The sequence below is a fragment of the Nycticebus coucang genome, chromosome 9, assembly GCF_027406575.1.
Source record: "Nycticebus coucang isolate mNycCou1 chromosome 9, mNycCou1.pri, whole genome shotgun sequence".
NCBI classification, from domain to species: domain Eukaryota; kingdom Metazoa; phylum Chordata; class Mammalia; order Primates; family Lorisidae; genus Nycticebus; species Nycticebus coucang.
Window position 1 is genome coordinate 110,571,372 of NC_069788.1, and position 17,599 is coordinate 110,588,970.

At 45.1% G+C, this 17,599-nt stretch overlaps 1 protein-coding gene across 1 annotated transcript; it reads left to right on the forward strand.

Moving 5' to 3' along the window:
- The first annotated feature begins 4,403 nt into the window (after positions 1 to 4,403).
- PROX2 (prospero homeobox 2) lies at positions 4,404 to 13,556 on the forward strand. The gene is given in 4 exon segments (XM_053601602.1): positions 4,404 to 5,702; positions 9,833 to 9,952; positions 10,919 to 11,113; positions 12,830 to 13,556. Coding segments are annotated over 4 exon segments (1,800 nt in total). The 3' UTR covers positions 13,016 to 13,556.
- The last annotated feature ends 4,043 nt before the right edge of the window (positions 13,557 to 17,599 follow it).

A 17,599-nucleotide genomic window follows, 5' to 3' on the forward strand; every position in this document is an offset into this window, starting at 1 on the left:
TTGGTTGATCCCCCGTTTCCTTGGCCTCACTGTGTCCCTCTGTCCTGGGACTCAGACCTCGGCCCTCTTCTCTATCTACATTCACTCCCTTAATGATCTAATCCAACAACATGCTGACAACCAACAATGTTGTATTTCTAACTCAGATCTCCCCCCACTGAATCCCAGGCTTATTTATCCAGCTGCTTTCTTGACATCTTCATTTAGATGTCTAACAGCTACCTCAAAATTCAATGTGTCCAAAACACAGCTCCCAATAGTCCCCCCAAAATCTGCCCCTTCTGCAGTCCTCCCCATCTTAGTTCATGTACCTCCATCCTTCCAACTGCTCAGGCCAAGAAGTTTGGAGGCACAGTGATGCTTCTCTTTCTCGTATACCCCAAATCCAATCTGTTAGCAAATCCCATTGGTTCCAAAGTCATGAGAGCTGACATGACTTCCCACTTCTATTGCGACATCCTGGTCTGAGCCATCATCATCTCTCACCTAGGTTAGGACAGCAGCCTTCTATGTCATCTCCCTGATTCATTCCTTGTCCACCGTCCCCAAGTCTATTCCCAACCCAGTAAAGAATGATCCTTTAAAAACTAAGTCAGATCTTATCTCTTGTAACTCTATTATCTCACTTATCTCAGAGGAAAGGCCACCTTTATGCAGTCTCCAACAAGACCTCACATAATGGCCTTCCATTACTTACTTAGTATGTTATTACGATCTCCCTCTATATGAATGGTAGCTCCATATGGCCAGAGGATGTTGGTTGCTGTTAGCCCTCAATCCATGTTTGTGGAATGAATGAATGAGTGTGAAGAAAGGTCAGAGTGAAGACAGGCTAGAAAATGGGGGACTGATCATGAAGTTGTAAGGCATTGGAATCATCCATGTGAAAAATTATGTGGGCCTGAGTCAGGACAGTGGTAACGGGAATGGCATGGCAAAGCTGTTTTTTTCCATATATTTAACAGCCATGGTGACCAAATCAATATTGAGCATGAGGATCTAGGCAGGAGTTGAAGAAACTCCCCACCTTCCAGCTTAAACAACAAGATAGGTGATGTGAGATGTGAGGATGACCAAGTTGAGTTTAAACAGAAAATGCTCAGTTTGCAGTCAGAATAACAGGAAGCAACCCCCTCTTCTCTTTGGAAGCTACTTAACTGAAAATGTAACATGTCGTTTTTATCATTATCATACTTTCCCTCCTGGTTAAATATCAATTCTGCCAGCTTAAGGATGACTCTTGGTTAGAAAAAAACAGTTAATATGTACACAGTGATCCAGTCAAGTGGATCAGATGACAAGATCTGTCTAAAAAAGAATTTTTTCATATTATACAAATAATATTTAATCATTGTCAAATTATCATAGGAAGTTAAGAAATGTATCTCCAACAAGTAGTAAGCTATCTAAACTATTGGTACTATATACACGTGGTAATAACAAATTATTTAATTTATATTAATTTGGTAAGTCATCCATTTTTATTTTAGTAATTTACAAATGTCTTACTCAAAGCAAGAAACTTCTAATTATTCTGACCGAAGAGTTAGCCTTCTTTCAGCAGCATTTGTCCTGTGATGGCACTGCGGCTGCCACGGCTGCCTGCCCTCCGCCCTGGCCCTTGGGGTGACATCACTAGAGAGTGAAACACAGGGAACTTGTCAGGTTCCCTGCCAGCCACCGGGCAGTTCCAGGCAGTGGCTGTGGCCAAGTCTGCAAACCCCTACGGTGGGCCTAGAACCCACTGGCTGTCGCTGAGATGAGAGGATTCCATATAAGCTTTTGGATGGAAGTGGGAAGAAGAAAGTTAGCTCTCTCCTGCCAGCATTTGTGCCAGAGAAGCAAATCAGAGTGGAAATCTGTACAGGAAAAAAAATCCACTGACCTCTAGGAAAGGAGGGACTGGTTTCATGGACAGAGAGGTCAGTCTCATAGGGAGGTCTTTTCATCTATAAAGAAGTAGCTGAGGTGTGGTTGGAGTCAGATTTGGAGTCTTAGTAACTGAAAGCTACTCTTGGCCTCACAAAGCCTCAGTTTACTCCTCTGTCACATGGGAGAATGACACTGACTCTGCAGGTTGGTGGGAGATGCACTGAGGTGGCATGTAAGGACATTTTGTAAACTCCAAGTGCCTCATAACTACCATCAATCACTTGTTAGGTGTCAGAGCCTCTTGGTCAGAGCACAGTGCAGTTTCATACTCTGTGTGAAGCCTTTCCTGAAACAGCTCCCTCCTTCTCTCTAGCCCTTCTCCCTAATTTCCAACCCCTTATGTGCTTTTTGTTCTTAGAAGGTATCATGCCCCCCAAATACACTGTTATTCTCTGCTTCTCTTGCCAGACTGCCAGTTCCACGGGGCAGACCCTGCTGTTCTTGCTCAGCACTGCCAAGAGGAAGGCCGACACATAGTAAGTGCTCCGTAAATAGTTGTTCAATAAATAATAGCTGAGTGATGAATAAATAATCCGATCTTTCCAGGGGTGGGACAGCAGTGTTTCCAATGCAGGGTCCTGTACCAGAGCAGAGGTCTGACTTAGCAGATCTGGTCAAACCTACTGAATTTGCTATTTTTATTTATTTTATTTTTTTATTTTTTTTCAGACAGAGTCTCAGTCGCCCTCAGTGGAGTGCCATGGCATCATAACTCACAGCAATTTAAAACTCTTGGGCTCAAGCGATTCCCTTGCCTCAGCCTTCCAAGTAGCTGGGACTACAGGCGCCCATCACAACATCCAGCCATTTTTATTTTATTTTATTTTATTTTTTGAAGACAGAGTTTTAAGCTGTCACCCAGGCTTGAGTGCCATAGCGTCATAGCTCACAGCAACCTCCAACTCAGGCTCAATCTTGCTTCAGTTTTTCTATTTTTAGTAGAGACTGGGCCTCACTTTTGCTCAGGGTGGTCTTGAACTCCTGAGCTCAAGCAATCCACCTATAATTCCAGAGTGCTAGCATTACAGGCGTGAGCCACGGTGCCTGGCCCCAGCTATTTTTAGAGACAGGGTCTCACTCTTGTCAGGCTGGTCTTGAACTCCTGAGTTTAGGGGATCCACCCACCTCAGCCTCCCAGAGTGCTAGGATTATAGATGTGAGCCACTGTGCCTGGCCTGAATTTTTACCTGGGTGATTCTATTGTTCTTATTCACTGATAAAAAGGGCACTCTGAATCAGAAAAATCTTTTTATTCGTTTTTTTTTTTTTTTTGAGACAGAGTCTTACTCTGTTGCCTAGGCTAGACTGTGGTGTCAGCTTAGCTCACAACAAACTCAAATTCCTGTGTTCAAGTGATCCTTCTGCCTCACCTTCCCTCATAGCTAGGACTGCAGGCACCTGTCATAATGTCTATTTTTAGTAGATACAGGGTCTCACTGATGCTCAGGCTGATCATGGCCTCCTGAGCTCAAGCGATCCTCCTGCCTCAGCCTCCCCGTACTGCTAGGGTTACATGCATAAGCCATCATGCCTGGCCTGAATCAGACAGATCTTAGTTTGACCCCTGTCACTTGCTAGATGCATGACCTTGGGGTGTAACTTCTTAACTTTCTGAGCCTAGTTCCTTATTTGTCAATAATGGGAATGACAACATTCTCATGGAGTTGTTTTATAAGAATTAAATTAGAGGGCGGTGCCTGTGGCTCAGTGAGTAGGGCGCGGGCCCCATATGCCGAGGGTGGTGGGTTCAAACCCAGCCCCGGCCAAACTGCAACAAAAAAATAGCCAGGCGTTGTGGCGGGCGCCTGTAGTCCCAGTTGCTGGGGAGGCTGAGGCAAGAGAATCGCGTAAGCCCAAGAGTAGAGGTTGCTGTGAGCCATGTGACGCCACGGCACTCTACCCGAGGGCGGTACAGTGAGACTCTGTCTCTACAAAAAAAAAAAGAATTAAATTAGATAATAGATGTAATCTTCTTGGCATAATGCCAATTGTTCAGTTGGCTGGCATTGTTATTATCGTTATTATCATTATTTTGTAATTCCAGGCAGGAGAAGATCTTTCTACCTGGAGGATCACGCTTGGGAATTTCCTCAAAGTGGGGTCCTGCCCAGTGGCTGGGCACCACTTGGGAGCTAGTTAGAGATGCAGACACGCTAAACTTAAACCTGCATTTCAGCACGATCCCAATGTGATTGGTTTATACCATCAAGTTTGAAAAGCATTGTTCAAAGTCACATGTACTGTTTTCTTCCTGTCTCTGATTTCAGGAGTCTTCCCGGGAGGTTTGTAAGCCCTGACGTCCCAGAATCTGAATCCTTCCTCTGAGACGGTGCCTTTTCACCATTCTAAGTGCAGAGGAGGAACCCAACTGGTTCTGGGTGCATGTCTAGCTGAGGAGATTATAAGGAGGGATTCCTGAAGTTCCTTAGCTCCTCCACGGGGCTCTGAACAAGTTCCTAGGGAGCCAGGGGATGGATCCAAACTCCATCTTGCTTTCTCCTCAGTCTCGGACCTGCTCCCACCTGACAGAACCCTGTATGGTGAGGGAGAGAAGCCCATGCCCCCAGGAGCTAGGTAGAGACTCCCCCTTTCCCTGGAGTCAGGACCCCACTGACGCTGACTGGTTTGGGGATGTGCATGTCCAGGCAAAAAGGGCCAGAGTGGAGACCATCGTCCGAGGCATGTGTCTGTCTCCCAGCCCTCTGGTGTCAAGCAATGCTCGAGCCAGGGACAGCCCGTGCTGCCTAGAGAAGGCCCGAGAGCGGAAGAGGAAGCAGAGCCTTCCCAGGCAGCAAGGTTCCCTGAAGCCAGGCCCTGCCCAGGACGGAGGCAACAGGAAGGGGGGCCCTCGGGTGAGAGAACAACTTCACCTACTGAGGCGACAGCTGAGACATCTGCAAGCACACGTCCTGCAGGCTGCTGAGCCCAGGGGCACAGCTCAGGGCCCAGGCGGCGCCAACAAGGGCAAAGGCCCTCCGAGTGTAAAGCAGAGGAATGGCTGTGGGTCTGGGCCCTGGATCATGGACTGTGACCACCACCAGGGTTCCAGCAAGGACCTCTCTGGGGCAGAAACACATAGAGTGTCTGAGGATAGATACCAGTCTGAGGAAGCCAGTTTCCTCTCTCCCAGAGCACAGGCTTTGCTGGAGATTCTGAGGGAAGAACTCACGGGGGCAGTATCCCAGGCTGTAGACTCAGTGTTACGAAAGGTGCTATTGGATCCACCGGGCCGCCTGGCTCAATTGGGCCGAGACTGGCAGCGACTGGAAGTGCCAAAGGATAAAAGCGAGCCCTCACCCCCCGGGGGAGGGACCTACAAAGGTCCATTTTCTCTGACTGCCTTGCCCGGGAGGGTCCAGACACAAGCTGGGGTCCCACTGGGAAACCTACCACTGGGCAAGCCTCTAGATTCTCCTAGGTATCCTATCTCTCCACCGATGATCTCCAAATCCTATCAGGGTCCCCCAGCAAACTGTACCCTGACTGTGCCTTCCCACGTCCAGGGAAATCAGATTCTTAGCCATCTGCTGGGTCATGGACCCAGGGGCCATTGGAACGGTGGTCCTCCCCAGGACTCATCTTCCCAAAATCACCCATCCTCAGAGTCTGCCCCACCATCTTGGGAAGCTGCCAAACTGCGACCATCTGTGTGGAGCCAGCAGCAGTGCCCCCCGCCCTTCACCTCCCCCCATCTAGACAGCCTGCCCCTTCTCCCCTCCCTGAAGATGGAGCAGGGTGGCCTGCGGGCTGTCTCTGAGGCACGTCCTTTCCCCTCCTACATATCCTTTACAAGTAATTGAAGTTCTCATTGGCACTGCCCGAGAAACAGGGAAACTAGGAGTTAAGGAGGAAGACAGGGGACAAATAACTGTACTGCATAGTGAATGGCTTTGCTTTCCCATAGTCTTCAAAATGTTGCTTCTGGGTTTTCATTCCCTGACTCATAGCTTATTGGTTTTAAAGTGGTGACCACATTCTGGAATTTAAGATCCTGGAAAGGTTCATTGATCTTCTGTGACCGGTTAGATTCTGCCTCTGTTGACTTAATTCCTTTGGGTCTGAAAGGGGTTTGTTTTTAAACACACATGTTCCAAAATGTGACAAACACCCTATGGAAGGAAGAGCCTCATAATTTGGTTGTCAGCTGCCACACACCTTAGCAGAGAGTCAAAGGAATGACCTCATCTGAGGTATGGCTTCTCCAACCCCCTGGCTATACAGGCAAAAAGCCTACACTGCCTAGATGATTCATGGGGAGCGTTCACAGGACCAGAAACTTCTGGGGAAGATGGCAAAGGAGTTTTCCTCAGGGACTAGGCCTAGAGAGGCTGCTAGAAGGGGTCCAGAACCTTCAGTTTAAGGAACAACTTCCAAACTGCAGCCAAATGGGCTGGAGATGGGGTGCTGGGCCTATGCAGGGAGAAGATACCCCCAAGGGGAAGCCTGAGAGTCCCAGGCTGGTCTGCAGGGATCTGGATCTCATTGCAGCCCTTAGCCCAACTCCACTTTCTTAAAGTGTTTCCCAGAGTAACTCTCAGGATGTTAATAGTTGTTGTTGAGTTAGAAGAAAAAGTAGCTTGGGAAAATACTGGGTGAGTTTCTTTGCTGGGGGATTTCTCAGAGCCTTTGCTGAGAGAAGTCCCCATGCTGAAGTCCAATGGGAGCTCTAAGAGGAAAATGTATTCAACTCCAAATTCATGTGACTGAAGAACCCTCTTCCAATAAGCATCTGCAAGATGAAAGTTCCTGAGAACATAGTTGGGATGTTGCTTTTTTAAAGATGTGCTCACGGTGGCGCCTGTGGCTTAAGGAGTAGGGCGCCGGTCCCATATGCCGGAGGTGGTGGGTTCAAACCCAGCCCCGGCCAAAAAAAAAAAAAAAAAAAAGAAACTTAAAGATGTGCTCACGCTGCTGCTTCTCGTGGGTAGTCTTGAGTTAAGTCTCTAGAGGTTAATGTGACCGAGGAGTCGCATATCCAGGTGTGCAGAGTCCTGTCCTCTGGCTGGCAACTGCAGTGAGTGGCAGGATCGGGCGGGGTCAGCTCACTCCGACGCCTGAGCCCGCCCTGCGTCCTAAGTGCTACGCGCGCCCCCTGCTGGCCACTGGTGTTGGTAACACCCTGAAGCTTTCCCGGAAGGCAGCAAGCGACCATAAACCTAAGAACACTTCCCATTACTCCCTCTTCGGGCAGCAGGGAATCTTCGACATGGAGAGATACCAACATAGACAAACTTTCTACATGTGAGACGTTTTCTGTCTGGGCCTTTGATAACTAGTTAAGATTCCCCATTACATTCAGATAGTGGTCAAAGAACCTCAAGACGCCTCAATCACTAAACATTTGCTGATATTTGTTGAGCACCTAAATGTGCCTGTCTCTGCCCCATAAAATGGGGATTGGGCTCACAAAGCTTCAGAGAGGAGGTTTCGGGGCCCATCCTTAGAGAGACCTAAATCCGGCCTAGCTGTGAGGGTGAAGCACTTGGGCTACCTCTGGAACCATCTGGGGCCGAGGCAGCATCCTGGCTCCCAGTCATCCTCTTATTCCTACCACATATATTCCAGCACTAGAAGTATGTTGCCGTGGCCATGAAAGCTAGCTTTAGAGTGCTAAGAGAGATTTCACATTCATATGTGTATGACACCCCTGTGACTAGGGCAGGTGTGAAGATCATAATGAGGCTAACATTTGATAGCAGTTCATGTGTACCTGTCTACCACCGCTTAGCCACAATTCAGAAATCCAAAAAAGCTCAAAAAAACCCTTTTACTTTTTCCAAGACTGATGTAATCTTTTTTGGTAGCAAGACCCAACCTGCACTGATTGGAGGCTATTTGTAGACTTTAGTCCACTTAGAATACAAGTAGCTGTAGAAACATCAGTGTATTGGATTACAGGCTTCCTGGGCTGTGGACGGTAATGCACGTATGGTATACACATCGTATTACATTTGTATTAACAGGAATTCTGAAATCCGAACTCCATTTGGCCCTGTCATATTTCACATAAAGGGTTGTGGGCGTGTACGAATATTATCTCACCATCTCCATCATCACTCTAGGATCTGAAAAGCAGGGACAGAGCAGTGAGCTAGTTAACTTGCCTAAAGCCGAAAGATAGGTAAATGAGGCACCAAAATTCAAACCCGGGATCTGAAAGCCAGGCACAAGCTTTAACCAATATACTGCTCATCTTAGAAATGAGGTGCAGAGCATCAAAGTGGCTTGCCCAAGGTCACACAGCTAATAGATGACAAGTCAGTATCTGAACCTGGGACTTTGGATTCCCAAATTCAGGATTCTTTCCATAACATTTATGAACCCGTAGAAAGGATAATTAATAGGGCAGGAGTCAAGGGGCTCTACTCACAACAGCCTGGGTACCTGGGCCAGCCGTAATTGTAGTTGGTTGGTTTGGTTTCTTGTGGGAAGTCTTAATTGTCCCTAAGCTTCAACTCTCAGAAGAAAGATCCGGGGCTACTCTGTGAAATGCTTCTCACCCACCCTGAGGACTGACCCTGGGAATGCTAAGTATACTTGTGTAAGAATATTTCCCTCCCACACCACAGCTCCTCTGCTCTTGTTATTATTATTATTTTTTTTGCAGTTTTTGGCCAGGGCTGGGTTTGAACCCACCACCTCTGGCATATGGGGCCAGCGCCCTACTCCTTTGAGCCACAGGTGCCACCCTCCTCTGTTTTTTTTTTTTTTTTTTTTTGTAGAGACAGAGTCTCACTGTACCGACCTCCGGTAGAGTGCCCTGGTGTCACACGGCTCACAGCAACTCTAACTCTTGGGCTTACGCGATTCTCTTGCCTGAGCCTCCTGAGCAGCTGGGACTACAGGCGCCCGCCACAACGCCCGGCTATTTTTTGGTTGCAGTTTGGCTGCGCTGGGTTTGAACCTGCCACCCTCGGCATATGGGGCCGGCGCCCTACTCACTGAGCCACAGGCGCCACCCATCCTCTGCTCTTGTTAAAGGAGGAGGAATCTGTTCCCTGAGTGAGGTGTAGCTTGGATTATAATGTCCATGTGTGTATGGATTAAGGTTGATTGTTCCCTCCCTTTTTCATCCAACAAACATTTATTGAGCACTTACTATGTTCCCAGCACTGGGCTAGGCATGTGGAACACAGTGATGAAAAGATAAGGTCTTTGCCTTTAAGTAGCTCACAGTCTACATGGGGAGACAAACATGTAGTAAAAATTCCAATAAGGTCATTGCCACAATGCAGGTCTGTATGAAGGGTCTTGGTAGCCCTGGGTAAGGCAGGCCTAATTTGGCAAGGAAGGGTTTCACAGAGGAAGGAGCTTCTGAGCTGAGACTTGGGGAGGAGGGAAGTTCTGTCAGGCACACGCAGAGCAGGTGCAGCCCAACAGTTCCAGCTTCTTGAGCAAGAGCGAATGTGAGCTGGTACTCAGTTTGGTTAGATGCTTGCTAGCTTAGACACTGTAAAGGCAATTATAAGAATGAGAGCGAGAGTGGGAACCATCTGGTTGACCGCTTTCATTTTATAGATGAAGAAACTGAGGCAGAGAGGGGAGGCAAATCTCTACTTGGGGTTTCAAATGGTTTATTGGGATAGAACTGCTATCTCTTCCCAGCCTATTCTGGCAGTACACACATACACAGAAAGTACAACAAACTGTAAATATCATACATGCTATACAACTTTTACACATCAACATTTTAAAAAATTCTGTGACTTAACTGTGCACATATGGTATCCAGGTCAACTGACCAAAATTTCCAGAGACAGAAAAATGGAGCAAGTATACCATTCAACCAGTAAAAAAGGAAGACACAATAAAAATTGCAAGTGAATAGGACAATCCACTATTTGGATAATCTGATAAAACTGTTTGATAAACCTGTGTTTTAAAGTTTGATGTTTCCTTGACACTGAGATAAATCCAGGAGGGTCTAAACCCTGGTCATTTGAAGAAGGCCAAACTAATGTTCTTTTTCACACGGTACCCCAGCTCCAACCTCCTGAAGGCGTATTTCCCTGATGTTCAGGTAAAGTCACTCCGCTGAGTTGCAGCCTCTGCAGTGTTTGCCTGGTGAGAGACGAGTCCTACCTAGGTCACCACATGTGCCCTTCAAGCTGCCCATGTGTTCATGTGTTGTTGGTGTAATCAGTGCACTTTCCAGTTCTGGGATGAGACTCGGCCCAAATAATCGTGAACACCTTTAGGGCAGGCAGGTTAGGTATCTGAATTTCTATGCTTTTATCATCCTAGAAACATGAGAAAGGAGAGGAGGGAGAGCGACACTAGTACGTGGCATTTGGGGCCAAGTTTTCTCTCTCTGCTAGGGTTGGTATGAAGAAAAGAGAATATATAAAGAGTAGACGCCATCAAATTTACATTCCAATTGCTGTTTCAAAACTCAATGAAAGTACATACAGATCAGATGTAACATTAAGGAAAGTCAAACTGTTGGAACCAGACCTCATCTGTTCCCATAAAAAGTTTCTGAGAGCCTCCTTCACACTGGCTGTTGGATTAGGGGCTGTTAATACTTGGGGTCTGTATCATTCAAGTTTTTTCAGGCCTTTCCCTTATAATCAGTTACAGGGTTGACCCCTACTCTGATTTTAATTCATTCTGCAACCCCAAGTTGCCAGCGCTGCCATGCAGTAAAAGCTGGCACCACACTGGCCTTGACCCTGGACCTCCCTAAGTCACATTTAGACACTATGAAAAGTTTTTCATGGGTGAAAAGCCTTCATAAGTCTAGTATATCAAAAAAAATTTATTTTCTAATAGGTATTGCAGCTAATTCAGATTTTTCTGAGTATAGTTAAATAGGTTTGGAAAATAGCCAGGGCGTCTTTTTTGTTTTTTTTTTTTTTTAAAGGAAGTCCTTGTTAATGCTGGCTGAAGTCATTCATAATAACCCTTATGTTGAACTGGAAGCAGACAATCTGATTCTGAACACTCGTGCTAACTGTCTGACTTGATGGACCCCTTGTTTGTACAGTTCAACCGCTGCACTACCTCCCAGATGATCAAGTGGTTCAGCAATTTTCGTGAGTTTTATTACATCCAAATGGAAAAATATGCCCGGCAAGCAATTTCAGATGGTGTTACCAATCCCCAAACGCTGGTGGTTCTCCGAGACTCAGAACTTTTTCGAGCTCTCAATATGCACTATAACAAGGGAAATGACTTTGAGGTAAGATCGTGTACTGGGGTCCCATGAAGTCTGATGAGTGTCTTCCCTATGTGACTGGAGCTTTAGAAAGACTCCTTTCTGCATGTGTCCTTAGGTTACTGAGAGCCAGGGAAACCTGAGGGTAATCTCTACATCATCTACCTCAGCATCCTTTAGGTAACAAGTGGATGCAGCAAACTGAATATACAGCAAGTCTTCATTCTCAAACTTAAGCAAATGTCTGCCAGATGTTATGCCACTTTAGAGTTAATACTTTGAAATGTTCACCTCATATAACTTACTGCCAGGAGGCTCATGAATGATTACTGGGCTCTGTTGCAGCACCTAGCCTGCGTTTTCTGAACAATTTCTTTTCATCATTTGGTTCTTGTCTGTATTCTTACTTGACCAGTTTTATTATTTATTTATTTAGATAGAGTCTCACTTTGTCACCCTCTGTAGGGTGCCGTGGCATCATAGTTCACAGCAACCTCAAACTCTTGGGCTCAAGCAATTCTCTTGCCTTAGCCTCCCAAGTAGCTGGGACTACAGGCACCTGCCACAAAGATCAGCAATTTTTAGAGATGAGGTCTCACTCTGGCTCAGGCTGGTTTCAAACCTGTGAGCTCAGGCAATCCACCCACCTCAGCCTCCCAGAGTGTTAGGATTACAGGCGTGAGCCACTGCACCAGGCCTTTGACCAGTTTTATTTGTGGGCCTTGCATGGCAAGTCCCCTCATATCCTTTCTGGAAACAACAAATAAATAATATTCAAGCTTCCCAGTCCCTTGGGGATCTCTATGAAGGCACACTGGTGGCACCTTAAAGTGTCAGTAAAGGTTGAGTCTAAGTGTCACTGATGCAAATTTCCAATCAAGAGACACCACACACGTTGACCTATACGTACAGGTGACAGTTGTCTGGTCATAGATTACACTTCCCTCTTGTCTCTCTCACCTGTGATCACAAAGAGCAGTTTATCCATACCTCCAAGAAATATAAGAACTATTGACATTCCCTGGTTGAATGCCCAGTCACAATCTGTTTGGAAAGCTAAGCCTACCTGTGCGGAACACGGACCAAGCCTCCTTTCTAAGGCTTCAAGGGTCAGGGCCTGTATTGGGTGGGTAGCACTGCCACATCTTTCCACACGGGGACAGTCACTTGGCATGCAATAGCAGCAAGCCCCACACCAAACTGGATCTGGAGGACCCGTGGATACCCGATCGTTCACAGTGCCAGTCTGGGTAAGGATCTTGGAATAGCCTCCCTCTACTGGTTTTGAAAGCAGGAAGGGTAAGCTCCTTGGGTCCAGTCAAATAAGGTGGTGGGATAAGGTATGATTATCATAATTTTTTTCCTTTCCATAATAGGTACCAAGGGAAAGAATTCAAAAAACCACTTTCAGCCACAGATGTAACTTCAATAAACTTTTCTTTCCTACTTAACTTACTAAAAAGTCACCCATTGGTGACTTCTAAATCAGCTCCTTCTAAAGAGGGAGCATTTCTTATTCACCTTCTCCCAGGGCTGTCTCAGAGGAACTGTCATATTGATGTCTGTGTTTGATAGGGAGCAGGGGAGATTCCTGGGGCTGCAGAAATCAGGGGCCAGTCGAGCAGAGATGCTCTGAGCCCACTACCCAGGGAACAGGCAGCATCCATTAGTGAGTCTCTGCGGCACCAGTGCTTCCCAGCTCACGTCTTTTCTTTCTTGTGGGTGTCTTTGGGAATGCAGGTCCCAGATTGCTTCTTGGACATCGCCAGCTTGACAGTACAGGAGTTCTTCAGAGCTGTCTCCACAGGGAAAGACTCAGATCCTTCCTGGAAGAAACCCATTTATAAAATTATTTCGAAACTGGACAGTAACATCCCAGAGATATTTAAATCTTCCAGCTGTCCCCAGGAGCTGTTGCGGAGTTAAGATCCCACAAGGTGAGGAGTTACTGGCCAGGGTTTCCTGGGTTTGTCTTAAATGGCAGGTTAGCTATGGTCATGCAAAACAAAAAAAGCACAAGGACCCCCCTCCCCCATTAGTACTATTACTGTTTTGATAATTTATTTCCTTTTCCAGGATCATCAAAAATTTAACCTTAACTAGAAAATACATCAACTTAAGTATACTGGTGTGCTGGCAATACATTGTAAAAGGAACACAAATTTGGAATAAGAGAACTTGAATTTCACAGCTGGTCACAGTCACTCATGCCTGTAATCCCAGCACTCTAAGGTGAGATAATTGCTTGAGCTCAGGAGTCCAAGACCAGCCCGAGCCAAGAGCAAGATCCTGTTTCTACTAAAAGTAGAGAAACTAGCCGGGTGTTGCAGCGGGTATCTATAGTACCAGCTACTCGGGAGGCTGAGACAAGAGGATTGCTTGAGCCCAGGAGTTTGAGGTTGCTGAGAGTCAGGCTGAGGCCATGGCACTCTAGTTCTGGCAGCAGAGTAAGACTCTGTCTCAAAAAAAAAAAAAAAAAAAAAAAAAAAAAAGAAGACTTGAATCTCAGATCTCCACTTGGTTGTTTCCAGATGGTGTGACACCCTGGGAACTTACCTGGTGTCTCTGTATCTATAAAATTAGCATGTAATGATTAAAAGAGAATATATTCTAAAGTGATATAACATTTCTTACTTCACAAATGGTAGTTTTTTCCCCCTTGGCTTTAAGATAAGGTTACTTTATTTGGGGTTTTTATAAACTGCTATTTTGATTTTAGTTACCTACTTAGCAAGCTCCATCTGTTTGTTAGACACTTTCACATACATTATCTTTAAGCTGTTCACTCTGAAAAGTAGTTATTATCCTCATTTTTTTATGTAACCAAACAGAAGTTTTAGAATTGTGAGGTAATTTGCTAACAGCCATGAGACTGGACATCTGCATGGGTAGCCTGTCAGGTGCATGGAGGAACAACGAGCTTCTGACACCAGACTCACAGGGGACCCCCTCCTGCTGCCACTCAGACCTCACGCGGGACTCCACCCCACAAGAAGCATCCAGCACTGATAGGGCACTGAGGAGCACTTCCTCACCCAAGATTTCTGCTGATCATTTCAACAAGCTCAATACAAAATTTCTCTAGGATTTGAGTGTTGCTGTGAATTCACATTGGTCTGAGTTTATCAACTGGATAACCCACAGTCACCAGTTGATCAGTACAATTGATACCCCAACCTCTTATTTGAAAAAGAAAGTGAATTTCAGACAGTAAAAGCTAGAAAGGACTGTAGGAAATCATCTAAATGAGGGAGGAGGAAGCTTGAGGCCTAGACAGGGGGCTTGTACAGGCTGTGCCCAGCCTCACAGACAGTGGACTGCATAACTGTGACAAATGCATCATCTCAGCAAAATGGAAATTTTCCCACTCCATGAAAAATTCACAGTCCATGGATGATCTTCCACAGATGAAGCAATTCGTGAAATCAACACTTTTTCCCACCAGCCCTACACAAATTGTGACTTACTCTGAGCATACAGGTGAGATGTGCAAAACTGAGTAACTGAATCCACCTTCTAAGCTAAACAGCCAAAGGTGTGAGGGGTGGAGGGGACAGGCAGCTCAGAAAGCTTTGCAGTCCTGGTCAGGGGACTTTATTAGTTTACTTCTTTCTCATCTATACAAAGCAAGTTTTCATATTCAGCTACCTTACTTCCACAACTTTTTGGGTGAGGTGCTAGCTGGAGCAGATGAGATTAAGTCCCTAAATTAGTACTACACACATCACAAAGGGGTATGGAAGATGACTTGCCTTTGAATTTTTTCTCATTTCAAACAGCTGAGATGAGAAACAAAATAAACATACTTAGCCTGACCTGTATTTAGAGGTTATTTTTATGTATCCTTCAATACATTCAATTGCACTCAGATGATCTTTGCCCTATTTTCTTCCATAAAGTTCCTGTCACAAGAATGAAGGGATCTGCCAAATCTGTTTTAAACACAGGCAAGCACTGTGTACCCTGAGCAGGGGTAACTGGCTCTCTGCGTCTATAAACACTATCCAGAGTGACATTACAGAGCTGTTTAAGACAAACATGGAAAACAACTCCAAGTTCGCATGACTGTCCAATATGGAGCAGCCTCCTTTTCTGTCCCAAACCTGAAATTTATTAGTGTGTGTTTTAAAGATGGAGCCAAGCCACCTCCAGGGCAGTGAACCTTGTCTCGGGGACCGATTAGAGATGACATGAACAAACTCAAATTGAAAACATTTGTGTACTGTAGTCTTTCCAGGAAGTGTTCTCTAACCACTGAGCTAAACACAGAAGAATGTATAAATATATATGCTCTGCCAAGAGAAGAATTCTATTTTATTACAATTTTCTGTTTTTACCAAGTATATATCTTTCTCTGTTGGAAACACATTCTGAGTGTAAGCTGAGCTGGTTATTATGTTCTTTTAGCAGTCAAACTTTGCCAAAGATCCAGTCATTCTTTCCAGTAAGGTATATGTGGGTGCTATTCTTCTCCAAATTAGACATGCTTGCAGTCTAGTCAAATATTGCATAATTGTCTTGTCTTTCAGGGGTGGACTATAGGGTCTGGAGTATGGTTTATGATGATAGCACTATTGAGGAGTTAATGTCCAATTATCAATTAAAAGCAGGCAGTTAATTGGCATTCTGTGCAGGAAAATATTTATTAGAAAGCTTTATTTCAAACATGGTTTCACACAGTATATACAACTCCAAACCAGACTCAAACCTCTCTCAAATAGGAAGAGGCCAAAGGCATCTGATAGGCATGTAAGGTGCCAGAACCATTTCTTTCCATCAGAGAAAGGACAGAGTATAAATGGCCGTGATAACACAAAATTCATTAAATAAAGCTCTATACCCAGCCCCATTGTGGAGGTCCACTTTTAAAATGCTGTCTTTGTTTCCAGTGACAAGACACAGAATCCACAGAAAAAGAATTTTAAATTGCACTTCTAACCTAATTTTATATGTCTCCCAAAAAAATTTCCTTTAAAAATCCTAAAATTTTGATAACCAGTTTCCTGAATGAAGTCCTATATATTCCAGATTTCATAATTACTGATTATAGTCCTCTTTATAGTTTCAACTCTGTTTGATGTATGCATTCGAAACAAAACAGTTAAAACATTTTTTGTTAATTTTACACAAACTGTTTCTCTAAGCATTTCCATAGATTTCACATAAAGCAAGATCATTTTCTCAGGATTGAGAAAATCTTCAGATAATGAAATAGAGAGATGGGAAAAAGAGATATTGAACACTTTAGCTGAAATAAGTTATAGCGCTATCAAGGTGATGATTAAATTACATACATTTGAATTGGAAATACACTCTACAATTCTTTTTTTTTATTTTTATTTTTTTGTAGAGACAGAGTCTCACTGTACCGCCCTCGGTAGAGTGCCGTGGCGTCACACAGCTCACAGCAACCTCTAACTCTTGGGCTTACGCGATTCTCTTGCCTCAGCCTCCCGAGCAGCTGGGACTACAGGCGCCCGCCACAACGCCCGGCTATTTTTTTGTTGCAGTTTGGCCGGGGCTGGGTTTGAACCCGCCACCCTCGGCATATGGGGCCGTCGCCCTACTCACTGAGCCACAGGCGCCGCCCATTCTACAATTCTTAATTGCTTCAGGCCTCGATGCTTTGGGGGAAAAGATGAACTTGGGACAACATGGCGAATATACTATTTCTCATGAAAGTATTGTTTAAAAACATTATTGTTCAGATTTACTATATTATATATACACAAACATCTATAAAAGTATGAGCCCAGGTGATCTACCTGAGACCTACTCTTTTACTTCCTTCCTCACCCAATACTGTTCCTATGCATGTATCTCTGGGGTAGATCATGGTACCTTCACTTGAAACTATTTATTAAACATTCACTGTAGAAAAAGATGATTAATGAAAAGACTAATTTTCAGGGTTAAACAATTCCTATAGACCAAGAAAAAGCTCTTTTCAATTAACCTATAAAGTATAACCAAGTACCCATGACTTGAATGCTCAGTCCTTTAAAAAAAAAAAAAAACAAACAGCAAAAAGCAAAAATGATGCTAGCTTCCAGAGGAAGAAGGGAGTGTCTGAGGAAATGTTGAAGGCAGATACAGACAATGAAAACAGGAGAGGAATACCACACAAACCTCCCCAGCTTCATGTTTATCTCCTTGCTGAGGAGCCTCCCTTCCCTTTACCAAGAGTCTTTCCAGGTTATTTTCTGACAATCTCATTCCTTCGTGCTCATGAACTCTTGTTTTACCACTTTTTTTTTTTTTGTAGAGACAGAGTTTCACTTTATCGCCCTCGATAGAGTGCCGTGGTGTCACACAGCTCACAGCAACCTCCAACTCCTGGGCCTAGGCGATTCTCCTGCCTCAGCCTCCCGAGTAGCTGGGACTACAGGCGCCCGCCACAATGCCCGGCTATTTTTTTGTTGCAGTTTGGCCGGGGCCGGGTTTGAACCCGCCACCCTCGGTATATGGGGCTGGCGCCCTGCTCACTGAGCCACAGGTGCCGCCCTTGTT